Raw genomic sequence first — 27,500 nt, 5'->3', positions numbered from 1 at the left:
AGTGTTTAAAGTGACACGTCCTCATTAAGTCATAGAGTGCACATGGCTGTTGGAGGAGAGTGACAGGTTTGCCAAAACACATGAGTAAATGTTTAACCATTCCACTGTGCAGCTGAAATGCCAAATAATCCCTTGTGTAAAGTGTTTTGTTGCCTCTCTGCCCTGCAGGAAGAATGATCCGGGGGGTCGCCCCCATTCCTGGCACTCCTCCAAGCTGACAGAAGAGGAGTCGGAGCCCGCCAGGCGAGAGGCCACCTCAGCGCCACTCTGGCAGCCAAAACATGAGGCAAAGTGAGACTAGGCTCTCTTTCAGTTTCTCTGTGCAGGGCCAAAAATTATTTTGTTATTCATTCGTTAGTGATGGCCATGTGTGTGAAGGATATTCTTATTTAATTGAAGTCACTTCTGAAGGCAAAGTAATAAAGCTATATTATATTGCAAGCATTATAACTTTTTTCAATTGATCAAGTACAAACTTTTTTTTTTTTCCCCAACGTTGCACACCAGGCCCAAACAGTCATCCAATCAAGGGGACCAGAACACCCAGCGTCAGCTAGCCAGCCAGTTCAGCTCAGCAAAAACCATGGAGAGACTGGAGCGTCCCTCTCATCCATACCCACCAGGCCGTTTTTCTCCAACTAAATACATCAACAGTGCTGAGCCGCTCTGTGGACCAGCAGGCAAAAGACACTCCGCGTTCAGCTGTTTCTCGAGCACCTCCAGCCCCCTGTTCCTGACCCCGGCACATCTGATAGGAAGGGGACCAGCACTGAAAATATTTTCTTCAAGGGCCCTCAGAGTGCAGGGCCGCAGCAGGCGGAGCGGCCCAGGTACCTGCAGCCGACGCTGGGGAACGGAGGCTGGGAGGGATCTCGGGGCGAGGATCAGCCTGCATCTCGGGTCTCGGTCTCAGGGAGACCCAGCATTGGCCCAGTGTGGCAAGTACCGGAGAAAAAGAAGTCCCAGTCTCCTCCTCCCCCGCCTCCTCCCCTGCGCAGTGACAGTTTTGCCGTCACAAAGGTGTTCCCTTACTCTGAAGGGCCTAGTGGTCCAGCAAAGAGCCACAGCCGGTCAGTCGCAAAACCGACGGAAAATCACGACATAAACGGCCTCCGATCTCACCAGGAGAAAACTTCAACGGGCAGACAGAACTGCACCCCCCTGACCACCAAAGTCTTCCTCCATCCCAATACGGCAGCTGACCACAACCAGCTGCATCCCAACAAACTCTTCTCGCTTTCCAGCAATGATGTCAGACAGCCTCATCACACCCAGCTACCTGCCCACCAGAGGCAATACAGTGACGAAAGCCCCCTCTACCTACAGACCAGGTCAGCTCCTCCCACCAAGATTCAGAGCGTAGGAAGCTACTATCGCAGCCTCCAGGATCTGCCCACAAACGCCTTCAGCCGCAAACACGTCCGGCACTCCACAGCATCCATGGCAAGTTCTGCTGCAAACCCCAACCTGGAGAATGGGTGGCACAACAGATACTACGGCCTGGCGAGCAAGGCTTCAGTTCAGACTGCTGGGCTCCAGGCCAGGCAGGGAAAAGCAGAGGGCCGAAGGGGGGAAATAGAGAAACCCCACTGGGTAAACAGCAATGAACCAACCTTCCCAAGTACATTGAAGACAAACATTAAGGCAAAATACTCTCTACCTCAGTCCCAGCTGCCTTATAGTGAAAACAAGGAGCGCCATTCCCATCTGGGGAAAGGTCTACATTATGAACCCCAAACCTCTGAACTTTCTGTTCGGAGCCACAGCCCAGAGGATGCTGCAAAGAGAGGTGAGGGCCGTGCTAATGACATTAAAAGACACTTCCCAACACACCAAAGTAATGATCATAAGGTTAGTCTCTCAAGGCACCAAGACCCATGGGTGCCTCAAGAAGATCAGCGAATATCCCCTCTGAAAACCCCACTTCTCCACTCCCTGGCCCAGGAGAGTAGGAGTCTGGCTGTGAGGCAACCAGCAGCTACAACCGTGGGTGTCACGTCCGCCCAGGATGCCAGCGACGCCATGGCCACCAGCAGCGGAAAATCTAATCGCCGCAGCGACCGTTACGCCACCTTCCTCCGCAATGAGATCCAGCAGAAGCGAGCCCAGCTGCAAAAGAGCCGTAGCGCTGCAACACTGACGTGCGATGCCGAGGATGAGGAGGCAGAGGAGTGGAGATCCAGAAAGACTTGTTCTGGTGTCTCCTCCTCCAACACCTACAAGGACCACCTGAAAGAGGCGCAGGCCAGGGTCCTCCAGGCCACCTCCTTCCAGAGACGAGACCTTGAGCCTCTTGGACCAGAAGCGGCGGTAGTTAAAACCGCCACTGGACGCGTTAGAGGACGTAAGCGCTTCCCCCTGGCCAAGAGGATGCACTCCTTCTCAGAGCCTGACAAGATAGACCAAGTGGGAGTGGAGGGAGAACCTCAAACAGGGTCATTTGGAGAGAGAAGGAAGTTCTTTGAGGCCAAACCGGCATTTCCCAGGCCTGTGCCGAAGTCTGGTCAGGGTACAAACTTGAACCCCGATCTTGGTGAGATAGGAAACCCCAAAGAGAGAACTCCCTCTGGAGAGCCCGAGGAGGCGCACTCAGCCGCAGACCCCAAACCCCTCAGCCCTGGACATAAGCAGGTCTTACTAGAGCAGCAGAGGCTTGGGACCTTTGCTGAGTACCAGGCCACATGGAACAAACAGAAGAAGTCATCAGAGGCCAAGACGCAAGGGAGGTTTCACTCAGCCGAGAACATCTTGGATGCAGATGCCAAGGAGAAGGCTGTGTGCATCCACGAGAGATCCCGATCTTCTCCCTCTGCAGACTTCTGTACACAGGTGGGAAGCCTAGAATATATATGTATTTGTTTGTCACTGAATGATGTGATTGATCTAATTTTTATAAATATGTATGTATCCAAACAGATGGCACAAAACCTACCGAGTCTGTCTTACAAACATGAGATGCTTAGTAATGATGGATGGCATGAAAATAAAATGTAAAGCTGTATTTTTTTTGAAAGTTATTAAATAAGACTGCATGTTTTTATCTAAGAGTTCCTAAATGGATTTGCCAAGTTAAGCGAAAAAGCCCTTTCCTTTTCTTTTGCAGAATATTCCTTCACTGTGGAGAGACCCCCACAGCCAGCAGAGCAGTTACAGGTGAGATTAAGATTTATAATATGTACATGTAAAATATGGCACTGTTAGATAATACAGGAGACAATGGAGATGAAAAATAATTAAATCTGCACACTCCAAAGATTACACAAACTAAGGATGCAATCAAAAAAGTCAGTCTGGCAGTGGACAAAAACATGTCAGTAAATATCCAATGATCTGAAGGGAAGCAGGATGGCACACTGTTCACCAAATAAAACGGCACTCTCCAAAGTGTCCAACAGGACCTGCTCGCTCGGTCTGTCTCCATCAATGGCCCTGCAACATCCGCCAAAAAGAAACGCAGGTGAAGTTTACGTGTAAATGTGGAATGTATTTGAGTGGTGAGATTTCCTGGCAGGGACAGAACTCGTCTCTGTTTCTCATTCCATGTTTCCGGAGCTGAAAGGAAAATATCATTTTCTGTCAAACTAGCTCTCTTCCCAACGCTTATCTCAGGTTGATGGAGCTCATGTTAGGGTGAACAGTATCTTCTGGACTCCTGTAGTAAACTACACCCAGATTTACAGACGTTTCTGCGCTATTCCAGGTGATTTACGGCGAGTGGAGAGTCATTTTGTTTTTGAAAAAAATACTTATCTGTCGCGTACATGATCACTTTCTTGGCTAAATCCGCAGCATTTGCTCTTTTGTTGTCATGTTTTTTGTATGACATAAACACCTTTCAGGAAATGCAATGTTCTGACACAAGTGTCAGCAAACCCTGCTATAAGATATCTTATATACTGTATTTAAGTTGAATGGTTGCCCAGATTCCTTCTTTCTAGTTTTACTTCATGCAACTTTTTAGTGGGTGGTGTTTAAACAAGTTAAAATTCCAACCACTGAAGTCGGAGGTTATTTGTGCAGTTTTACTATTCAACATTAACCGAAACCCTCTAATTTATTTAATGCCCATTTCACTTTAAGACTAAAAGATTTAAATGAAGCCCTAAGTGTTGCTTATGTTTCTCAACTTGCCAATACATTAATGATAACATGGATTAACCAGTTAATGTAAAGTTTAAGTGGCATGTCTCCTTCCTCTTTGAAATTAAGGGACATTTAAGAAATTCCATTTATTTAAAGGAGCCTAAGCTTAATTTCTGCAGTATTGTCTGCTAAATGAGTGTCTTCACTTTTTGCAACATAAATCTAAAATTATAAAAGTACATGTGTTGATTATTTTAGTGTATGAATGAATTTTTTGAAGCCAATAAAAAGCTGTCTAAGGATGGTAAATTTAGAGTGGCCAAAGTTATCTGATCATAACTAAAGGGAAACAATATAAAGTCTGGATTAAAAATGGGGACTTTCCTTTTAAAAATCCAGTTTATTTTAAACAAACATCTGTAATCATATTATTTCATGTATTGCAGAGAATTTTTAACCTGTACATCAATGCATGATAATTACAATAAGTCTTTATTTAAAAAATCCAACCTCTGTGTTTGGTTTTCAGTCCCGTGCCTCAGGTTTCCTAAACTGTAACACACACACTGTGAACAGCAACACACAGAATAAACCAATCAAACATGTTAGTGGAGGAAACATGGCGGTGCATTAGCCAGGTAAACAACAACTTGTGAACCTTGCACACCGGTCTTAAACAGGCTCCTAATTCTCCAAAATGATAAGCAATTGAATGTTACTGTTCATTTTAGCAAAAACATGCCCACTGAACTGCAGAATAAAAACCCTTTTTTTAGATGTACTAAAACCACTAGAGTGAAAGCCTTTTTCATACACAGAGCTGTGGTTCAACCAGCCAGAAAACTACTTCTGACTCATGCTGTCTTGATGGAGTTTGGATTAATGCCCAATTTCTTCCCGGTACCACTGAAAAACACACAGTACACATGGAACGTACCCGTGTGTAAACAAACTTTTCTCCTCTGAACCTGTAATATATGTTGATATATACTGTACATATTCAATGAGGTCAATATACTAAACATATTTTAAGTTCTTCCAAACAGATATTATATATTTTTTAAAGAAGAAAAGTACAGACTTGCACCAGAAACAAAGCTATACAAACACACGTGAGGGGGAGGAACATTTCATAAAACGTATTGAACAGATTTATAAAGAGACAGTTGTTCGAGATCCTTTGTGAAGAAGCTAAAATTAGACTTTTCCGTCAGGTACTGATGGTGTTTGTCTTTATTTTGACCTCTAGAGGAAAAACAGAGAGCAGGCTGCGATACCAACCCAACCACAGCCCACAGGCGGCCCCGTCAGTCCCGAGAAACCAGGGCCTGGTCCCAGGCCTCACTGACCACAGGACCAAACCAGACGCTGCCAATCCCTCCCACACCACACACTCCTCAGGTTCTCGAAGCCTCAGCCCCAACCCAGGCTCCCAGCACCCATCCCAGCTTCCACAAACCAAGGGCCTCCTGCCTCCGCCCAGGCCCCATTTAGGCCCAGAAACCACATCCTCCTCCCAGGAATTCCTCGCTGGCGCCCAGGCAGGCCCGGCAGCGCTCCAGCCTCTGTCCAGCTGCAGCTCTGACACCCAGCACCATGCCACTGCCCAGAGCTCCTCCGCTGGCCCCGCCCCGGCCAGCTCCCCGCACCTCGGCAGGACGTCCAGAGCAGACGTGAGCGGAGAAGGTGGAGAAAGCGAGGTGGAGAAGGAGCAACCGCAGCCACCTTCCTCATCATCCCTGTTCTCCTCCTGGACTGCCGCTCTGTTTCTTCCCGCGACCGATAGAGCGCGGCCTCCATCGCCACGGTTTGCACCTCTCAGACTGACCGACAAACCGCCGGCGGTGTTCGTGCAGGATGACTCAGCCCTCAGGTAAGCAGATTAGCCAAAGTGCTCCAGGTCTCCTCGTTACGTAAAGCTTTTTCCTTCTGTTCTAGTACAAGGGGCTTTGAATTTTAGGTAAACAAGTTCCAGTCAGGCAGGGATAAACACACCGATAACAGAGTGTAGAAAGACAAGATGATTATGCTTATAGGTCAGACTTCAGATAACACTTGTGGTGGGATTGTCCTCAAATAGAACGCAAAGTGTCAAAGGAATTCACCGAAAAAGAAGCTGATGAAAATGCCTAAAATGTAAAATGTGCCCAGAGAGGAAGATCAGTTTGATTGCGCTTGATGTCGATTTCCTCTCCGGCTTCGAGGCAAATCGAACTGGAGGCTGTAATTTAGTTAAAGCCACATTGTGTGCTGTTGTGACCTTAGTTTTTTTCCATTGCAGCTCTACTGTACGATCCATCCCTTAATTAGAACCGGTCGACTGTGTAGCTCTGATGTGTATTAAAAAAGGTTTCCATACTCTGTGCTTCATTCTTCGAATGGCTGTTTTTTTAATTGTCCAGTTAGAAGACCTTGTGTTCCCAGTACTGGAGTTTATGCATCGATCTAATTTAGCCCCGACATTTTTTAACTTTAAAGTAGTTTTATTTATGTTCTTTTTTATGACTGACTTAACTGGATAATACAAGAAAGTTCTACGGCATTCATCGTTGTGTTTGTTCATGTTTCACAAAGAGTTTAACAACAATGATATAAATCATATTGCATCATTACAGGGATAGTAGTATACAGCTGTTAAAACATAATCAAATATATGAGCCACTGGTATCGGATCGGTACTTGGTATCGGCCGATACACGTGTTCAGGTATGGGAAATCGCTATCGGGCAGGAAAAAATGGTATCGGACCATCTCTAATAATTAATGAAAAAGATGAATAAGTTTAAGGCTTTAATATTGCAATCCGTTTCATGTCCAGGTCCGAACATGATTTGACCCTCCCAGCTGAGATGGATGTGAACAGTCCGGTGAGGAAAGTCCCCGTGACGATCGTCCACTGTGAGAGCAGCGCAGAGCGAGAGGGCAGGGCCTACCTCGCCTGCAGCGCCTTCCAGCTGCCGGCACACATCCCCACCACGGAGGGCCCGGCCTCGTCCCCGTTCAGCGCCTTCACCCGCCAGGCCCCTCAGGACCCGAGTCAGGCTTTAGTCCAGGACTCGGTCCCGGAGTCCAGCTCAGAGGAGGACGCCAAGAGAGAGGAACTGGCCAGGGACATCATGGGTAAAGACAAGTCCTTGGTGGACATCTTGGACCAGAGCGGCAGAATGACCACCATGGACCTGATGGAAGGACTCTTCCCCACGGAGGAGCAGATCCTGGAGGGGGCCCACCAGCGCCGGAGGGCCTCCTCTGGCTCCAGACTGCCCACCTCATCCCCCAGGAGCATGGACAGGTGGGACATTGTAGAAATACAGCCAGGTGTAGAAGCTCAACTCTCTCTAGAGAACGTTTGTTCAAATTATTTATTACATTAGAACTGCTTGTCTCTTTTTTTTTTTTTTTGCTGCATCCTTAAACTTCAGCAGCTTCAGAAACACAGCAGTAAAAACCATTTCATCTTTTCCATGTGCTGTGTGCATTTTGTGAGTAATTGTAATTGCATCCAGAAAGGGGGTCTCCCTAGTATCTATCCTACTTATGTTTTTAGGAGCAAGACACTTAACCTGCCAGATCTTCTCGTCTTTGTCTGGTTGACTGAATTATCCTGGACTTCATCATCTAATTACACCAAATTCTGATAACTAGATTTTTAGAATCAAATTCTTTTTTTAATCTATTTTCACTCTTTAGAAAACATTTTTTTTCACTTTATCGGAAAATCCAATTTGCATACAGTATGTGAATAGATAAATGCACAGTTAATGCAAAATGATAAACTAAAAGTCTATGACTATTATATAAAAGGATACACAAGGGGAATTAGTACCATTTATTATAGACCTATACAAGTTTGTTTTCCAGTCCAGCCTGTTGAACCTTCAGTCAGCCTGCCCTCTGGTGGACAAATGTCTCATCACAGTTATCTTCTCCATTCAAAACTGCTGCTTGTTTTGTTGCAGAGGGAGATTTATTTTAAAATACCCTATTATATTAATATTTTCCTATTTCCATTATATATCCACTATTGTTTGTGTGTGTGTGTCTGTCTGTCTCAGGAGGGAGGAGGAGGACTTGTCTGCGTCAGCAGCAGCCTCTCTGGTCCCCAGCTCCTCATACTACAACACTTCGGCTCCCAAAGCCGAGCTCCTCATCAAGATGAAGGACATGCAGGAGCAGCTGGAGGAGCCGGACTCTGAGGACGAGCTGGACGTCGACCTCGCCAGTAAAAAGGTAAAACTCGCCCACTGAGAGATAGACGCCACGTTATATTATGCTTTATAACACTCCGCAGCCGCCATCAGCCAATATTGACAGAAATCAGAATCAGAAAAGGTTTTATTGCCACAATAAGTACACTTATGTGGAATATGCCTTGGTGAAAGGTGCATACATAAACAAACTAACAAACAAATATATACGTACAAAGTAACTGTTGCATAAGAAAAAATGCTGAATGGGTTGTGTGCAAAATTTGCAAAGAATATATATTCTGTGCAATGGGCAGATGTGAAGTCCAGGATGAAGGTTAGTGCAAGTGTAGTTACTGGGAATGGGGGGTAAAGAGTCATTGTCAGTGGGGGGCCCGGGGCCTTGTTGGTGAGGCTTACTGCTGAGGGTGGCTTGAGGTTTTGGTCCAACTGTTTTCAAATTGGTAATTGTCTTGCTTTTGAATTTGCTGTGAGGTAGAGTAGGAAAACTTATCCCCTTTCTTGTTTTAATGCTCTAAATGTGTTTTACTCCATTTGTGTTTGTCATGCTTTCCAGCAAGAGCTGATCTCCAGCCTGGCGAGGAAGCTGGAGGTGCTGCGGGAGGCACGGCAGAGCCTGCAGGACGACGTGGAGGACAACGAGGCTCTGGGCCGGGAGGTTGAGGCCACCGTGCGGCGCCTCTGCCAGGCCAACCAGCTGGACAAGTTCTGCATGTTCGTGGGCGACCTGGACAAGGTGGTGAGCCTGCTGCTCTCGCTGTCAGGGCGGCTCGCCCGGGTGGAGAACGCTCTGAACACCCTGGAGGACGAGGCCTCGCCAGAGGAGAAGGTAACGGCCTCAGAATCTGTTCAGATAATGCATAGTTGATGTCCATACTGTCCACCTGATTAAAGGCTACCTCCGTTACTTTTCAACCCATGTCTTTGTGTCTAAGTGACTGATGGGAACAGTCTTTGACATTGGTCCGGTATTAAGCAAGAACGCTGCAGTCGACAGTCAGTGAAACAAGTTATTGGGCAATTACACACCTTCAGTTTACGTCCACAAAAGTGCTTGTTTTCCCACTGACAGGCTCCGATTATTTTCATGTGTCTGACAACATTATGGAAAGGATTTCTAAGGAGGTCGACCTTTTTGTTAAAGAGTAAGATCCTTTTTTTAAACATAAAAACATCTGCGTTTGCGAAAGCCACCAGACTCTACACCCAGATTTACAAGTGTCTGCACAATTACAAGTGATTTACTGTGGGTGGAGAGTGTATCATTTTATCCTTACACTGCTTTTGAAAAGCATCGTAAAGTACACTTCATTCAAAGTCAACAGACGCAAAATACAACTATCAAAAGCCGTTTTGGTTCGTCTGGCCACTTTTCCAACAATCCCAACCCTAGTTTTGGTTGAAATAAACACATTTCATATTTACATGTGAAAAAAAGTGTTTGCTCTATACAGGCTAAAAGTATTTGTTTTTTTAAATGGAGTGTGGTGGGTAAAGTGAGAGTGGTCTCGGAGCGTTTCTGGTTAAACAGAGAGGATTTTACTCTTTTAAAAAAAGGTCTATCTCTGTAGGGATCCTTTCCATAATGTTTTCAGACACTTGGAATAATAATCTGAGCCTGTCCGCAGCAAAAACAGAATTTTTAGTGGATGAAATTGACGATGCACATTTGTTCTGTAGGGTTACGTTGCAGCACGGTTCATGGATGCTGGTTCACGTCTGCTGGTTACAGCGTTCTCGCTTATTACTGGACCAATTTCAAAGATTGTTGTTCCCATCAGTCACTTACTCTCAAAAACATAGGTAAATGGGGTCACCCAATAAGGTTACCCTTTGATAATAATTATAATATCCATCCTTCATCAGCGAACCCTCACAGAGAAGCGTAAGCTGCTGATGCAGCAGCACGAGGATGCCAAGGAACTGAAGGAGAACCTGGACCGGCGGGAACTGCTGGTTTCCGGCATCATGGAGGCCCACCTGGACGCCGAAAGCCTGGACGACTACCGGCACTTTGTGAAGATGAAGTCAGCCCTCATCATCGAGCAGCGTAAACTGGAGGACAAGATCAAGCTGGGCGAAGAGCAGCTCAAGTGCCTGGTGGACAGTCTGCCGCTGGAGCAGAGGCCGCTGCTCTGATGCCCTTCATATGAAGAAGCATCTGGTTTCTCAGAAGAAATACTGGACCAAGATTGAGGCACCAGTTGGGGGACCATTTTTTTTTTTTTTACCTTTTTAGGGTTCTACATGTAGCATTTTGATATTAATGTCATTGTTAAATTGTGTTCTTGGCTGGAAGGATTTCAAAAGTGCATCTCACTTTTCTTATTTGGTAGTTCCTCGCTCCTCAGTTGTTCTGGCCCTCCTTCTTGAAGGCTGTCTCAAAGCTCTTATTCCTGCCCCGAGGAGCAAGGATAGAGGAGGGATCTCTGAGGAGCTATGAGAGAGGATGGAGGAGGGATCTCTGAGGAGCTATGAGCGAGAATGGAGGAGGGATCTCTGAGGAGCTATGAGTGAGGATGGATCTCTGAGGAGCTATGAGCAAGGATGGAGGAGGGATCTCTGAGGAGCTATGAGAGAGGATGGAGGAGGGATCTCTGAGGAGCTATGAGCGAGAATGGAGGAGGGATCTCTGAGGAGCTATGAGTGAGGATGGATCTCTGAGGAGCTATGAGCAAGGATGGAGGAGGGATCTCTGAGGAGCTATGAGCGAGGATACAACGAGAGCAGCCTTCCCCGAAACCGTGCAGCTGAAAGCCGTTGCTAACTCCGCCCATACAGCTGACGAAAGGAAGGGAAGTAAGTGGAGGAGCCAGGGATGCAATTTAAAGGAAGTGAGAAGCACCACAAGCCTCTATTTCATGCCAGTGGTTTTGTTATTTTCTCAAAATGAATTTTCCCATGTGACCCTTTGTGACAAAAATAATTCTCAGAATTGAGGAGCCTCAGGAACAAAATTTGGTCAATTAGACCGATAATTTATTAAGAAACGACGCCTTCTTTGAGGGCCAATTTTTTGCACAATGACAAGAACACAGACACATTGTGTTGTCATTTGTAGTTAACTGATTCACGACACACACACAAACCAAATGATGTTCTCAACAAAACCCATAACTTTGGTTGTCTTCATCTTACAGTGTTTCCAGTCTCCCTTTTATTATTTGTGTTTCTGAATTGTTGTATGTAAGTTGCATCATGAGCTTGCTCCCCCGCTGTATGTGGCTGGGTGTGTTTCAAGTTTTATTTTAGTAAGATTTTCTAGTAATTTATTGTAGCCATTTTGAAAAAAATATATGGAGAAAGGGGAAATGTTTCCCCAGTATTTTTTTTGTTTTGTTTTCTAACTAATTGAAATGAAGAGTGTGATTCCAAAGTGCTGTTTTCCTCTTGTCATGATATTAAGTTAGCTTTCCATCTCTTCCTTTGTGTAGGATATTAGTCTAAAACTTTTACATATGATGCATATCTCATTTTGGAGTGACACTCTTTAATTTATACTAGAATAAGAGCTGATAACTGCATAAATTCTCATAAAGACGATGTTGACTTTTTCCAGCAGGACAGATGTGGTTCCTTCTACTTGTTTTCTATACAATAATACACTGCTAATATTCCCTGGATGGTTCTGTTGCCTGTAACCTGAAAGGTTTTCATTCACACTTGGTGCTTTTAGCTGAAGCTCCCATCCAAAAACTCGTCACCACGAGACTCCTGACTGATCTTTTCTGCTTTCTCAGAGTGAAAGGACTGAGGCGCAGCTGGTGTTTCTGTGGAGGTTAATCTAAAAGTTTGCACTTTACTCTCTGGTTTGGCCCCTTCAGGGGACTCTCTATATATACAGTATATTTATTTAAAGCCGTGCCTACTGTAGCCTCCCACCACTGTGAACTTTATGGACTGACGTGGGCGTCCCCCTGGGTACTGTGTACGGCCCACAGGGCAGTCTTTTCACCAACTTTCAAAGCAATAAAATGATAAAACTGAGCGATCTGGTGAGCTTGTTCTTTTAATTATATCTAATAATGTAGGTCAGTTTTATGTTATTTTTTTTGGAACAGTCCACCTAGCAAAACATTTATCAAGTCAATAAGTGCTTATTAAAATCAAGTTTTAATAATTTTCTAGAAAAGAGTGCATCTTGAAACAAGAAAAATTTGTTGTTGTTTTTTTCGCCCTGCTGTTGATCTGTTTTCTGTCTCCAGGCCTGCACAACTGTCAGACACTAATCCGCTGCATTGCACACAAAAGAGCCCCGTGCCTATAAGCCAGAGCAGCAGCCCGAGCTTTGGCAGACCTCTTCACCGCCAAACACCTGTGTTGTGGCTTTTGTTCCCTTTTCGTTGTTTTATCTGCTGCCAGCTCTACTGACTTTACAGATTCCTCCAACCTGTTTGATTTGAATATTGAGTTGTAAATAAATTACTTCATTATTTAGTAGGCCTATATTTGTGTTCCATTCTAAGAGCTATTCTAAGAGAATAAATCTTGTTTTAGGAAAACCAAGGACTTAGAGATTTTAAAAAGTTGAAAAAGCAAGTGTTTTTACGGCGGACTTTTCTGCTAAGCTAGGCTAAAAGACAGTAAAGCAAACTAAAGAACAGAAAAAGAAATTTCAACAAATTGTTGCCCCATTAGCAACAATCAAAACAACACTGAGACTCCCTAATACTCTCACTTTTATTTGTAATATCTGTCAACAATAGACGCAACAAAAACACTCTGGGTTGTGTGCATTTCTTTAAACCAGTGTATCGCTGTGTGAACTTCGTCCACAGCAATCCCACCACTCGGTCCCAAAACGTCCCAGTTAGAGAGGAAATGCCCTAAACATATTCTTTGTAAATCTTTACAATCATTCCCTGAAAGAACCAAACAGGCCTGCCTTGTTGCACGATACAAATTTCCTTCAAAACTTGCCATTTTCAGCGTGTAGCTCGCTAACTTGAAGTTTGTTGTGGTTGTTTCCTGTAGCGAAGGGAGTTTGAGAATGGCAACACACAAAGAGCAGAAGCCTGACATCACGCCAGATTTAAGGCTTTGCCTTTCCTGGAAATGTACCGTTGATCCAGACTAACAAGAGACTAAACGGGCCTATTCATATGCCCACAATTCAGATGGTCATGGTAATATTGACGTGGTCTTACAGAATGAATGTGTCTCCAAGGTTTATCTGAAACAACATTTTGGGCTTAATTGTGTGATTGCTGTTTCAGACGCTCTTCTTCCCTGCATGACTTGAATTAGTTGTTGGTAGTTATTGAAATGAAAATGAAGGTCAATCAGGTCTCCGTATCAGACTGATTCTATGTTGCGACCTTTGAAACAGCCACTGAAACCGTTCTCTGTTTGCTTTGGATGGGAGTGGAAAGAAACAGGTGGGGGAAGATCATGGTCAGATCTGATACCAGAAGAGCAACAAAACAATATAGAGGTTATCACAAGCAAGCACTTAAGAGGACAACTTCAAACTTTCACCTACATATACTCTTGAACAAAACATGTTTTCTTTCAGGATTTATTCAACTTTTAATTTGTACATATACCAATTCTACGTCTTTCGAAATCATGTAAATCATGTAAAATTCAAGTGCAGAAAGGTTCCTGTTGTTTACGATCTCTGATGACGTATTTTAGTCTATTGATTTACATCATCTCACACTTTTACAACCCCATGCTGGGACTTTTTCCAGCACTAGCCACCATCCTGGACTTTTACTGCACCTGTTGGAGGGAGAAAAATTATCGTTTTCACTGCCAAACCTCTTCAGGACCAGGACAATATGTGTCTGGCTTTCTTTCTGACTCCTCCTTCAGCACACAGAATGTTTTAACACACTTTAAACCCAAGTTCTTCTTCCTTACTTAGCCATGACTTTATACTTTAGTTCTGATGGATGGACACAGTGACCCTCTGAAATATCCTTATCAAGTGCTGTGTTAAGATTTTATTTAGGTAAACTGACAAGTCTGACAATCTGCAGTAATAAAAGGAGGTATGTCATTCATTTTTTTCAGAAAACCTACATTGTTAGACAGTTTTTTTGCTGCACCAATGGGGGGAGGATTCTCCTCATCTTTCAGTGAGGTTTTATTTTGCTGGACCGTCAAGGCAAAACCTGATTAAACTGTAGGTGGGTCGCTGTGTTTTTGGCTCTTGTTACTTGTTATACAATATTCTCTACATCTTCAAAGTTGGACATGACACAGTGTAAGTGTGAATTTCTGCATTTAAGTGAAAATGATGCACTTTTTTTTCTTTCTTTTACAAACTCATGTACTGTATTTCTATTTTATTCCGGTTATTTAATCTACCCACACAACACCACACGCCCCAAAACATAACATCTTTGTTTTTTTCTGAAACCAAATATCATTTCAGCTGTAGTTGAAATGACAAATGAACCTGAAGTTAAAAAGCAAATGCACATTTAGGAATTCATCCACATTGTATTGTAAGATTACAAGCCTGTTTACAGACCTTCACCCACAAAATGGTACTTTGTTCACAACCTTTGATTTAATCCAATTACACTTCAATTCTAATTTTACTCTCTTTGGAACTAGATTACGTTTCTAAAACAATCCCATTATTTCAGCAAACCTGCAACAGGAAGACAATTTCCCCAAAAGAGGATTTATAAATATACCAGTTTAGGTTGTTATAACTGCAATAAAGTGAGCTGAAGGTATAAGATTGCACTGAAACTAAATTACAGTATCAATAACACCGCGACTCTCCATTATATTCTGTCAATCATTGACAGTTTCTTGACATGACGGGAAACTGTATCAAGGTTTTTGGTAGCAAGATGAGGAAGTGCCATGCTGCAAAAAAAAAAAGAAACGCATCCTGTTTAAGGTTTGCATTCTGTGTCTAGTCCCAGAGTTTGAAGGCGGCTCACGAGGTGCTCACCAAAACGGCACTCAGGTACGTCACGGAATGAAGAGTTTGACTTGCAACTGTTTAGTCTGTAATGAATTGAAGTTCCCTGAAATCTTCCAAACCTGCTGGAGTGTTGAGCAATAATATACTCCGCGTGGGTTTCAGTGTAATCATTTTTGACTTCGACAAGTTCATTTGCAGAAGCCTTATTTGCAAAATGTATTTAAAAACCAGATTGTAATGGATATTTCATTCTGATTTATGTTTTTACATTTGAATCGGTGAAACTGACAAGAAAGATATTTGCACCTTTATGTGAGTTTATGTGTCGTATGGAACATAATTTCCTTTTCTTTCTTATTCCATGTTTTAGGATTTTAGCCAAACTTCTTCTTGTGCTGCTTTCAGTTCATATTAATTGAACATGAATTTAGATATTGTAATAATGAATATGATAATTAAGATAATAAAATACTTAATATATGTAATGAAAATATTCTTTAAGACATAACGCCTTTGATTAATGCGAATTCTTTGAAGCGTTTGGCACAGTTAATATCAGGAAGTCTATGGTTGTTTCTCTAACAAGGAAATAGAGTCTAATAAAAACAGTTTATTCCCATTTGTGTATCAATCCTAACAACTATTATTTTCAACTCTACTCTGTACAAAATATAACATTTTAGCTAATGTATAAAAAGCAGAGAGCCCAAACCAAGAAAGTGACAGTGGATCACATTGTGCATTTATTTGGCTATTTACAGCTCATACTTTTATTTAAATCAAACAGGAGAAGGTGATAAGCAAATATGGACCTTCTGCCGTCAAACAAGCATATTTGATTAATTTTTAAACCAACCATAATAAATCTTAGTTGTGATGATTACAAGATGTTTCCCACCATATATAAGTGTTCTCATGATACAGTTATTTTAGGACATCTCAGGCTCAGCTCTACATAGTCAACATATTGGTATCTTAACATGCCTACAGTGTTCAATATGTTTTAATTCAGTCCCGGCGGAAGTTAGTTCCAGTTTTACCCAACAAACTCTCATCAAATGTATACAGCCCAGATTTAAATCAAAAAGAACATCCCAGCATGAGGAGCATCTCAACATAACTCCAGAACATCTGCACACTGAGAGAAATGTATTCTTTTTGTTATGTGTGTTTCTCTTTTCGCTGCAGGTGCTTGTGTGACAAAGGAGCATCAGAGGACCTGCAAGGTAGAGAGAGAGAGTGAGAAGAGGAAGAAGAGGGTGAGTGAGCTGCAGCCACAGAGACCTTGCTGGATATGAAGTTACAGCACAGTGATGACACCTTCCACCTGGCTTCCATCTCCTGATAATGCCCAGTTTGGGTCGGTTTCTTGGTAACCTGACTAGGGCTGCAACGAAAACCTGTCGATTATTTTCTCAGATAACCGATTAGTTGTTTGGTCTATGAAATGTCAGAAAATGGAGACAAATGGTAATCAGTGTTTCCCAAAGCCCAAGAAGACGTCCTCAAATGTCTTGTTTGGGCCACAACTCAAAGATATTCAGTTTACTGTCACAGAGGAGAGAGAAACTAGAACAATATTCATATTTAACAAGCTGGAATCAGAGAATTTTACTCAAACCGATTAATCGATTATCAAAATAGTTGGCGATTAATTTGATGGTTGACAACTAATCATTTAATCAGCACCAGCGGCTCCACTGCTATGAACTACCTGGCCCACACCGCCCACGCCCAGCTCTGTGCCCTCTGGCTGGGCTGCGTTGGCTGGACGCTCACCGCCATGGCCCTCGGACTCATCCAGTGGAGGGTTTGGCTAGTGTCTGACAGGGAGGTCATCAGCTCCGGAGTGGCCTGGGTGGGCATCTGGCGGGCCTGCTTCAACAGCCACACCCTGGTGACCCCTGGCTTCAGGGTCATGCACTGCAGGTACATGAGCCTGGCCGAGGCCTTCACGCCTCCGGAGATCGTGGCGGCTCAGGTTCTCATGCTCCTGTCTCTGCTCGTGGGGCTGTGTGGCAACGCTGGCGGCGTTTATGCCTTGAGGAACATCTACTTCGCGACGGAGAGGAACTCCCCAATCCGCTTGGCGTTCTTCACCACCGGCGTGCTGTGCCTCTTGGCCGCCGTGATGTCACTCATACCTCTCCTGTGGAACCTGATCTCCGTGGTGACAAATCAGACGATCAAGTTCCCCCCCGAGTTTAACATGCCCCAGGCTCCTGATTCTCAACACGTGGGGTGCGGCATCGAGGTCGGGATGGTGGGGACGGTCCTCATGATTGTCTCCGGGATTATTTTCTGTACGTACAGGTTACCTGTGAGGTCACAGCACCTGGGCAGGTCATTAACTGCTCAATCAAAGACTGACAGCAGGGGGGCTGCGGTGAAAGATAACCCAGCGTTTGAGTCTCACGAACACGATGTTTAACACTGACTCGTGGACTCACAGAGGAAAATAATACAAATGACATTTTTCAAATTTCATTTGCAAATTGAGATTAAAGAAATAAAAGTTGAAGAAGGTACTTTATAAATAAACTTGGTGGTTAGTGTTGTGTTTTGCAGTATACCTGATTGATTTGTTCAGTCACTGGTTGTTTACAGTGACTCATCGAATTTTATTGTCTGGCGGAGGATGAATTGAATGACTCATCGCTTGACAGTAAACACACTTAATGCCAATGCTTTAGTGCCTCAGACTGCCTGAGTAAGTCTTGACAACATTAAAATGTCTATGTTGCTCACTATTTATTGTTTTTATGTACAGTGTGATGTGAAAAAAGATAATCTGATATTAACTCACTCGTAAAGGAAGAATGTGTTGACCATAAAAGATCCATAGAGAAATATAAGCAACGTTCTTGCAATAATATAATTTACTCTTCCTCGCACGTTTTCAAATATTCAACTTAACGCTGCAGTGCTGTTACGAGTGATGCGTGACATGCACAATCAAAAACCTAAAAATGTGTTTTATGGCTAATTGCTTCTACCTTTGTGAATAACCTGATAATATAGATAATAATAATAATAATAATAATATGCAAATAGGATACCAGCTGTTTTAACCAATGAGAGAAAGAGGTTGAAATCAAATGTAAAATATCCTTAACATTTTTGCATATATGACGTGCAAATTAACTGGTTAAATAAAAAATTAAAAATTAACAAAGTAAAAGGTTGCATACAAAAATCTGTTTTTATTTAACTAAGAGTTGCATTTTGAGGGGTTAAAAATGGTTTTAAATGTTTACTGCATTCAGAAATTTAAGAAATGACCTCACCATATTGTTACAAGTCTCCACCTAACCTGCATCACCGCATGGACTGTCTGTCTGTCTATGGTCACCACCCCCTTCAAAAGGTTATATAACTCCGCCCCTCAGGCCGGGGATTCTCTTTTCCCTCCAAAACACACCAGGCAGAACAAAGAGAAGACTCATGTGAGTTTGATTGGACTTTTTTTCACCTGTATAATACTTCTGTTTTGGTTACGCTGAATGTTCCATCTGAAAGTTTAATAGATAGTTTTGTTTATGCTAGATTCCAAAGTTTGAGCCTGTTAATTAAAGAGGAAATTAAGTGCAGATTAAACCAAATTTGAATATGCTGTTCAGATCTGTGACATTTTTCTTTAAATATTCCTTTGTTTAGGCAAAATCATCCACCATCACCTGTCCACCAACCATCAGCAAAGTGTAAACCATTTCCCTGCATTGACGACAATAAAATGTTGAAAGGGCACACAGCTGGTTCCTGTTTAAATGTGCACACCACATCAGATGTTCAGCAAGCCATCGCCATCATCACAATACAGTTTTTTTTTTTTTTTTTTTTCCTTTTCCAAATAGTGTGACTGATTTGAATACTTCGTCATTTAGATAAGCTCTGAGTTGCTTCCAGATTTCCGGTAAATTAAAACATTGTTCACTGTGAGCACAAACTGCGGTCTAACTTCTTTCTACTAGAATACGTAGATGTTAGATGTGGACACACTCACACAAGTGGACTTTTACATTCATTCGTTAAAATCTTACTACAAATCCAGTAAGAAGCAAAACCACTCATTGAAATGTACACAGCAGTATTTTCTTAAATATTTTATTCAAAAAAAGCAAAAAGCTCATCTGCAAAATTTCAAACCATCTGTATCAACGTTCCTCTAATGATGAACAGTCCCATCACCTCACTGAGATCAAAAACACAGCCCTGGGGGGGGAGGTGGGGGGGGTTGGGTGGAGTTCACCCGAGCTGTTCACTGGCGCACGGAGGAAAAATTATAAACAGTCAGGTAGGTTGAAAAAAATCCAATGGAGGAAATCTTAACTTTTTAAGGACACCTCTGGGAAACCACAACCATTTGATGGTCTATGATCACTGACCCACTGCGTCAGTTCATTTAAAAAAGGAGAACTACTTGATTTAAAGTTGCTACTCTGAGGTTTATGGATGTTGAAAAAACCAATTGTATGGCAGTAACGACAGCTGACATGCTTCTGAATTTTGTATTGTGTGCGCTGAAAGCAAAAGTGCCCCAGAGGTGCAGTTCAACCATCATCCATTGCAGCTTTTACCGGGCATTATGGGTGTTTGTGAAGACTGAAATAACCAGACTGTCAACAGACGTGTTTTGTTGTTGGTTATTTCATCCTTCGGGAGTTGAGCATCTCCAGCATGCACATATCTTGTCGTTTATCTCGTCACACTAATGTCAGACGCCACAGTTTGAGCGCAGCTCATTAGCCTTCTTGAAGAACGGCATACAGCACACAGATCCAGAGTTTAATTCCAAAAACAAACGCTGACACCAAAGTATAACCGGTCACTGTTCATAGACCATTTTAAGATTTTTCCATTAACAAACTGCTGCAGGACAGAATCATCTGAGTTTAAAATACTGTGCGACTGTCAGCGAGCAAAATATTTCCATATCTGGTATACATTTAGATATATCATTACTGAATCTCTCAAATAAAAAAAAAAAGACACTGAAGATTCATATGAGATAGCATTCAAACACACTAATACTAAATACAACATACAAGTTAAGCACAATTACCTATTTAAAACAATGTGTTTAAAATCTCATTACCTTTGCAGGTCAAATATCATTTTACAATTTCCTGATGGCTGCATTTTATTTAGTTTTTTTAAAATGGCACATAGTGATTGTAAATGAAATTATCCAAATCTACAGAGACAAATGTTGACAATGTGCCTAGTAATGTTGATGAGCACATAGTGGTAAAGTGAACCCTCTCTCTGGTAAGACCGCCTGTGAAAGGCCCTGAATGTTACATACAAGATGTGTGAATTGAACTGCCTCGTGTTTCTTTGATGCCTAACTTAGTTTTTCAAACGCCTCAGTAGAGCTGGGCAATATATCGATATTGTGACATGAGACTAGATATCCTTAGATTTTGGATATGGTAATATTGTAATATGGCATAAGTGGTGTCTTTTCCTGGTTATAAAGGCTGCATTACAGTAAAGTGATGTCATTTTCTGAACTTAGCAGACTGTTGTAGCTGTTCTATTATTTGCCTTTACCCACTTAGTCATTATATCCATATTACTGGTGATTATTTATCTAAACTCTCCTTGTGTAAATATTTTGTGAAAGCACCAATAGTCAACACTACAATATTGTTTCGATATCGAGGTACTTGGTCAAAAATATCGTGATATTTGATTTTCTCCATATCGCCCAGCCCTACTCCTCAGTCAACAAAATGAACAGGGGTGCAAGCAATATTTTTCAATGTCTTATACAAGGGAAATAGAAGATGAATCCAGTGTTTGCATCACTGCTAGTCCAACCCAGATTTAAAGGCATAGTGCATCCAAAACTCTGTTTCTGACATCTGATCCAGCAGACACAGCTTTGCTTCAGCCTCCTCAAACTTAAGAGGCCAGAAGGACTTTGTGTTTTTTGCCACAGAGTCCATGTGTACTCGCATGTCATTGGCTAATACAATCTTTCATAACAGGGTGCAGAGCAATTGCTAAAAATCGAGAAGATAAACAAGTAAATATTAAAGTTTTTGGTCCCCAAGTGCAGAACACTAAAATTATACAGTAGGGGGCTGTTTGAAGACTTTACTGTCATTTTTTTCTGGTTTAATTATTTTATTTTAAGAAAGCGGACACAAAGCTGTACACTAACTGTGTGGTATCGTCTCGTGATAATTTACTTTGTTTTGCGGCTGTAATAAGAGATTAGACAGTAACAGTTTACATTTTTGGGTGAACTATTACTTGAATGCAGACTGTTCCTTGATAGCATGATTTGTTTAAGCTGACACCCCAAAAAGACAGGACAAAAATACCCACAATAATGTTTGTCTATGTATATTTGGGTGTAACACTCACGTTGAATGCTATTGCTCGGGTCAACAGCATGAGCATCCCTGCACTTCAGAGAACCAGAGACCCACTGTCCTCTTCCTCGCCTCAGTCTGTTCACACCCTCACATATGGAAGCCCTGATAAGAGTCGCTTTTGATCCAGATGGTTTGAAACTGAACAAAAATACGTACATACATACAAAATAAAATACAAAATAAGAAGAAAAAAAAAAAATTAGAAATGCAGGAGTTTAATCATTCCAAAGTCCGCCAGTCTGTTCTTGATAAACCTCGATGACGTCCTCGTCCTCCATCCCCAGCTGACATGGACAAACAGCAGAGGAGAGACATGTCAGTAGCAAGTCCAAAACACAACAGGTTTACTGGTCATTTCCCCCTATAAATGTATAACCCTTGTTTTACTTGCATCAAATTACATCTGCAGAATTAAAAGTGCATCGTTGATTAAATCTCTGTCAATAATGGAACACTTATTTATATTTCAAAGCTGTTATGTCCCAATGAACTGTTCCAGATCTGCGGACAAAAAGCCCTTTGTTCTAAAAGCCAAATTTAGGTGTACGAGTCACTGAGCTTTTGCAAAGTTTCTAAGCTTTGGAAAATACAAAAACAACTTTAATCTGACTGCAACAGCCAATGTTCAAATGAAGCAGCAGTTGTTTGGTCATTGATTAGCTCAGCTGCATGTGTGTTGCTACTGAAAAAATGCGTTATTATTTTAAATGTAAAGTAGTTGATGCATTTTGTGAGAAAAGTAATGGAAATAGCATTTTTATGTAGTTCAGAATGTTCATTTAAGATGCCAAAATTGCAGTAGTATAAATATCCCCAGATTTCGCTGCTCTCATCAAAATCGTATAATAAGCAGTTTTTAGGAACCTTGTAAAGGTAAAAAAAGGAAGATAAACGTATACGTGACACACTTGTATGTCTTTAAAGAAACACCACTCTGGATCAATAGAAATGTCATCAAAGAGAGGGTTGCTCAAGTCGAGAGACAAGTTTACCTCTTTCGGAGTTTGGTTGTCTGCGATTCTCTGTCCTTCAAACAGAAACCTTAGCGTGCTTGCTGGGACACCCTGTAGGACACAACACACGGCAATCTAATACAACGTTCTCTGGTGCTGTTGGAGTTGATTTGACATCTAATAATCTATTCTAAATAATAATGTGATTTAAAAAAAAAAAGTTAGTCTGAAAATCCAAAGACTCAAAATCTAGTTTAAAGTCATTTAAAAAGTGATGTTTTTCTCAGTGCTTTGTTTATGGCCAGGAATCAAACCTGTGATTAAGTAACACGGAGTGGCTGTTGGTAATTTCCCTCTTTCCTCATACCTGTCTCTGACTGTAAGACTCCTTCAGCTTCTTCAGATGTGTCGTCATTTTAACCTTAAAGTGAATTTCGCTGCTGTCCTGTGGGCAGAGAGAGAAAGTGGCGATGAGAAGCAGAAGAAATGCCGGCATGGTTACGGTGACAGCTTTCTGTTTTGAAGGTAAGGCTGGACTTTGTTACTGACTTCCCAATTCATTTCAGTTTTAATTCCTAAAGTCCCAAATTAATTTGGTTTCTTAAAATTAAATTACATCAGATAATTGTATTTCTCTGAAACTCTCTGAATCTTATTCTGGAAACATAACTATCTTTTAATTGCACAAGTAAGCAACTATATATAACTTATTTGAGGGAATGTAACCTTTTTGTATATGTGGTAATAACTCGATTTCCACAGTGAAGACAGTATGCACATTGTACAACCCCAATTGCATTATTTATAAGGAAGTAACCACAGCTTGCACACAACTTTATAATAAAAGTGCACATATTCTCGGAGTCATTCAACAACAAAAAAAACTTAATTAACAAGTGATTGGACAAGTAACGCATCAACAACTAATGTTCAATGCTACATACGGTATCATCCAGATTGTTTTTGCACGCCCTGCACAAAGTAAAGCTTTCTACTCCTTTTTAAAACAGTTGTGTTGTACATATTTGCTATAGTGCATTTTACATATTTGTATTGCAATATTTCTTTTATATATTTATGTTCTTGAGTTTTGCAGTACTTTGCTCTATTTTTTTATTCCCTTTTCATATGTTTATGGTATGCACGAGACACACCACGGCACATTCCATGCAAGTGCCAACTTATTTGGACCATAATTCTGATACTAATATTCCTATGTTAAGCTCTGTGAGACCCATCCATCACGCCTGCATTCATACACACCTGGCCAATCACTTTTAATTTAATGTACTCTCCATCCTTCTTATCGCCCCCGTCTTGGCTGGTTGGTTTTGTCTCCTATAAAACATCAACAACACACAAACAACAAACTTCAGCAGCAGAAAACATGTAAACGCCACACACATTACAAATAGGCCCGAAGGTTTCATGTCACTGATGCTGAACACTGATACTCGCTTATGTGAATGTTTCCGTTTCAACATGCTGGTATTATTACTTAATGTTTTATAGCTGACCTTTTGAAAATGAACTAAAACCAAAGCATGTAATATATAAGCAGTGAGCTCTGGGCCTGAAGCTACGTGAGCTAACAGTTAGCATGTTAAATAACCAGATACGAGGTATCAGCCCCAACTAAATAGTCTCTTTTTAAATTTCGTGCAGACTATAAACAATAAGGACTCTTCAAAATGCATATCTTACCGTATCTGACATGTTTTTCCTCTGCTTGTGTTGTTAAAATTGATTGACAATAGATGTAGCTAGCGTTAGCTTACAATCGCAGCTCCAGCTTGATGTTGTGAGAATTCTACATCGACCGGAAATCACGTATTAAATCGTTTCCTTCAAAATAAGTATCTTTCTAGAATGTGAATATTGTTGCACTTTTTTGTTAACTTGAAGAATAAACAATATATGTTTCATCACTGAATGTAAAACATAATATTCAGTCTTAATGTTCAACAATTTATAAGAAGGAAAAACGGGAAAACGATGTAATGTCAGAATAAAGACATTCTTATGTGTTTTGAATGTAATGAGATGGAAAAATGTTATTTTTGTACAGTATATTTTATGATTAGGAAAATTCCACATTCACAAGAAGAACAGGACGGACTCCAAACCAAACTTTGGACATGTATGCGGGAATTGGCCGTGTGATCTCTGTCATAGCAATATAAAAACCTAGCAAATGTATTTATTTGACAGGTTTCAATCGTGATCAAGGAAAACGATACACGTCTCTGACATCACATGTTGTGTTTTTGTTGGATTCTTGACCTGTCAATATACCAAAATGAAAAATTTCATTTCCAGTTTAACAACTGTCAACATAAAATGCGAAATATGTAACCATATGGGGGTTTCCCTACACAACACATCTTGTGTTTTTATTTTGTCAGCAAAATCTCTACACTTCCGATAACCATTTGTTATTGCCCGTTAGCTTAACGCAACGGGGGGCAACAGCGAGCGAAGCTACCAGGTTGTAAAGTGCAACAAAATGAAAGCTTTCGGATAACTTTGCTTTTTTGTTACCGCGCAGACACGGATTTACTTTGTTGGCTAAACTGTTATCGTGTCATTTGTGTGCCTGGGAAGATCCAGTGGGCTACACTGAAACCCGTCGGGCCTCGTCGTCGTGGCCCAGCAGGACTCGAGTGAAGTTGGAGCCAAACTTCTGCTTCCTCCAGCGGCTCTCTGCAGGGCTCGGGGCTCCTGTCACCGGCCCTGTGGATGAGGAAGTGACTCTAAATCTACCAGGTAAGATGATAAAGATGAAACCTTGTGGATCAGACCTTTCATTAGTTCGTTTGCAGTGCGGGAGAGCCTTGTATAGCGGCTAGTTAACTTTAGCATTAGCCTAGCTTGACAACTTCCCTGGCCTGACAGCTAGCTAGCTGTACAATGAACTATCGGCTAGCATTAGCCACTTAGCTTCTCTGACAAGCTAACGTTAGATATGTGTAGCTAATTGTGTGTTGTGGTTATATTTCAAGATGCCAAATCATTTATTAAGCACATTTTGCAGCAACAGTTGTTAATATTGCGGGGCTACTCCGCTAACGCTAGCAAGTTGGTGTAAAGGTCCAATATTATGCTAAGTTTCAGGTTCATACTTGTATTTTGGGTTTCTACTAGAACATATTTACATGCTTTAATGTTCTAAAAACGCATTATTTTTCCAATGCTGTATGTCTGAATATACTCTGTATGAAATGCTCCATTTTAGCGCCTGTCTCTTTAAGCCTTTCTCCCGAAAAAGCCCAGTGGGCTCTGATTGGTGCATCGTTTCTGGGTCTTCCCCATCTGCATCTCTGCACCATCATTGCAGCCGGGAAATGACAGTAACCGCACTTTTTACCTATAAAGACCCAATTACAATGTTTGTTTACAATAACATCAGGGTGCATTCTGTGTTAAGCAAACACAACTGGATATACGTTAATCTAAAATGTTTGATGCTTTCATATGTCAACACTTTCACTAACGTTCATTTGGAGACTTAATTTACCTGTTGGGCCACAGACTAAAGAAAGTGACACCACCCAAACTAGCAGTCATTCCGACTGGTGGTGAGATGTTATCAAAGCAGCATGGTACAGAAAATAAGCACCGCAGAAACGTCGGATAGGTCGGACCTCCGTGTTTAACTGTATTTAAACGTTAAGGCAGCTACACACCGGGCCGATAATCGTCCGTTGGACAGTCTGGCGAGGTTGGTGACTCGAGTCTATTTGGTGTGTTCCGTGCCGTCGTCCGTCGGCCCTCAGACGGACGACCTGACATGTTCAGTCGGAAACAGGGCAGTCGGGACTCACCCGGAAATGGCGAGCGGGATGAGCGTGACTAGAGTCTCTCAAAATCTGACGAAAATCTTTTAAACTGACCTTTGTCGATCTGAAATGAAGACAGATTCAGCAACTGCACGGCCTATTTCTCACTTAAAATGTTTTCAGAGACACGTTTTGGTGAACTATTTTAGGACAATATGAGATCATATTCTGAACGAGCCGCCATGACAGTCTGGCTTTGAATTTCCGGAGAAAACAAACCCATGTGATGCGTTCGTCCAAACAGCTGCCGGTTTTCATTTTTTGGACAACCACACAGATTAGCGCCGCCTGCTGCTATGGAGACGTATTACGTCTCGTCTCTTCAGTGTGTTCCGAGGCACTTTTTGGTCCAACTCGAGGAGACTGATCAGTCCGACTGGCTTTTCTGCCGACGGTCGGCCGTCTGGTTGGTGTCTAACTGCCTTTACAGTTACGGCAGAAAATTAAAACAAATGACCAAGTTTGCCGATTTCACATATCTCCGCAATTCAAATCAATGGCCATTTGCCTACCCGAAAGTGATTGTGTTAGTGTGACGTCGCAGCGATTTGGTTTATATAGTATAGTTATGACATCACAACCATACAGAAGTCCTACCAGTTTGTTTAAAGTGCCCATATTATGAAAAAAAACACTTTTTCTGGGATTTGGGGTGTTCTTTTGTGTCTCTGGTGCTTCCACACACATACAAACTTTTTGAAAAAAATCCATCCATGCTGTTTTGAGTGAGATACGGTTTCTGAATGTGTCCTGCTTTCAGTCTCCTGGTGAGCTGTTCAAAATCGGCCTCGGACTGTGACGTCACGTTGAAGAAACAGCCTTTCTTTTACTGTCTCTAGAGTTAGCTAGCTGACATGCTCTACATCTGAGCTACTGAGCATGTGCGAGTGCAATCAAAGATAGTACAGAAGAAGAAGAAGAAAAGAGGTCTCACTCTGTAGCTAAAACAGAAACCAGGTGAAAAGAGGATCTGCAGCAGTGAGAGAGAGCTGTGCAGTACAACAACAATATGGTGTTTTTTGAAAATTAAACCATGTAAACCTATTCTGGTACAATCTTAAAATACAATTATGAACCTGAAAATGAGCAGAATATGGGCGCTTTAAAGGCACCGTTTCCGAATACGGATGTGTGCATTTCTC

The 27,500-nt window shown here is 41.9% G+C and overlaps 4 protein-coding genes across 5 annotated transcripts in view; 3 read left to right on the top strand and 1 right to left on the bottom strand.

Moving 5' to 3' along the window:
- Nucleotides 1–10,779, top strand: part of LOC120554373 (protein Shroom2-like) — a 24,976-nt gene extending 14,197 nt beyond the window's left edge. The window contains 9 exon segments of the mRNA XM_039793244.1: nucleotides 169–291; nucleotides 508–719; nucleotides 722–2,829; nucleotides 3,104–3,153; nucleotides 5,333–5,956; nucleotides 6,902–7,375; nucleotides 8,139–8,313; nucleotides 8,848–9,120; nucleotides 10,158–10,779. Coding sequence (XP_039649178.1) covers nucleotides 169–291; nucleotides 508–719; nucleotides 722–2,829; nucleotides 3,104–3,153; nucleotides 5,333–5,956; nucleotides 6,902–7,375; nucleotides 8,139–8,313; nucleotides 8,848–9,120; nucleotides 10,158–10,430 — 4,312 coding nt within the window. The 3' untranslated portion in view covers nucleotides 10,431–10,779.
- Nucleotides 10,780–16,739: 5,960 nt separating this feature from the next.
- On the top strand, nucleotides 16,740–17,679 carry LOC120554308 (claudin-34-like). The gene has a single exon (XM_039793129.1). It carries the CDS (start codon nucleotides 16,886–16,888, stop codon nucleotides 17,609–17,611), a length of 726 nt encoding a protein of 241 aa, XP_039649063.1. The 5' UTR covers nucleotides 16,740–16,885; the 3' UTR covers nucleotides 17,612–17,679.
- Nucleotides 17,680–21,518: 3,839 nt separating this feature from the next.
- Nucleotides 21,519–24,344, bottom strand: sumo1 (small ubiquitin like modifier 1). The gene is made up of 5 exons (XM_039793130.1): nucleotides 24,224–24,344; nucleotides 23,783–23,857; nucleotides 22,887–22,964; nucleotides 22,559–22,630; nucleotides 21,519–21,850 (listed from the first exon to the last, which is right to left on the bottom strand). The coding sequence occupies exons 1-5, from the start codon at nucleotides 24,233–24,235 to the stop codon at nucleotides 21,782–21,784; spliced, it is 306 nt and encodes a 101-aa protein (XP_039649064.1). The 5' UTR covers nucleotides 24,236–24,344; the 3' UTR covers nucleotides 21,519–21,781.
- The window catches only part of map3k2 (mitogen-activated protein kinase kinase kinase 2), a 17,367-nt gene continuing 12,845 nt past the window's right edge, over nucleotides 22,979–27,500 (top strand). The window contains exons 1-2 of one of the 2 annotated variants that reach the window (XM_039793128.1): nucleotides 22,979–23,044; nucleotides 25,124–25,285. The gene's annotated coding sequence lies outside the window, so the exon portion shown is untranslated. Of the gene's footprint in view, nucleotides 23,045–24,935; nucleotides 25,286–27,500 lie in introns of those variants that run through there. The other variant, XM_039793127.1, reaches the window with a different exon arrangement.

Source organism: Perca fluviatilis, chromosome 24, assembly GCF_010015445.1.
Source record: "Perca fluviatilis chromosome 24, GENO_Pfluv_1.0, whole genome shotgun sequence".
NCBI lineage: Eukaryota > Metazoa > Chordata > Actinopteri > Perciformes > Percidae > Perca > Perca fluviatilis.
The sequence above is the reverse complement of the archived record's forward strand: the minus strand, read 5'-3'. Positions and strand labels throughout refer to the sequence as shown.

Coding starts and splice junctions, on each gene's coding strand:
- LOC120554308 (XM_039793129.1), top strand. CDS start 16,886: ATGAACTACCTGGCCCACACCGCCCACGCCCAGCTCTGTGCCCTCTGG.
- sumo1 (XM_039793130.1), bottom strand. Junction 22,631..22,886: donor AGTCTTACAGTCAGAGACAG/GTATGAGGAAAG, acceptor TGTGTCCTACAG/GGTGTCCCAGCAAGCACGCT. Junction 21,851..22,558: donor ACAACCAAACTCCGAAAGAG/GTAAACTTGTCT, acceptor TGTCCATGTCAG/CTGGGGATGGAGGACGAGGA.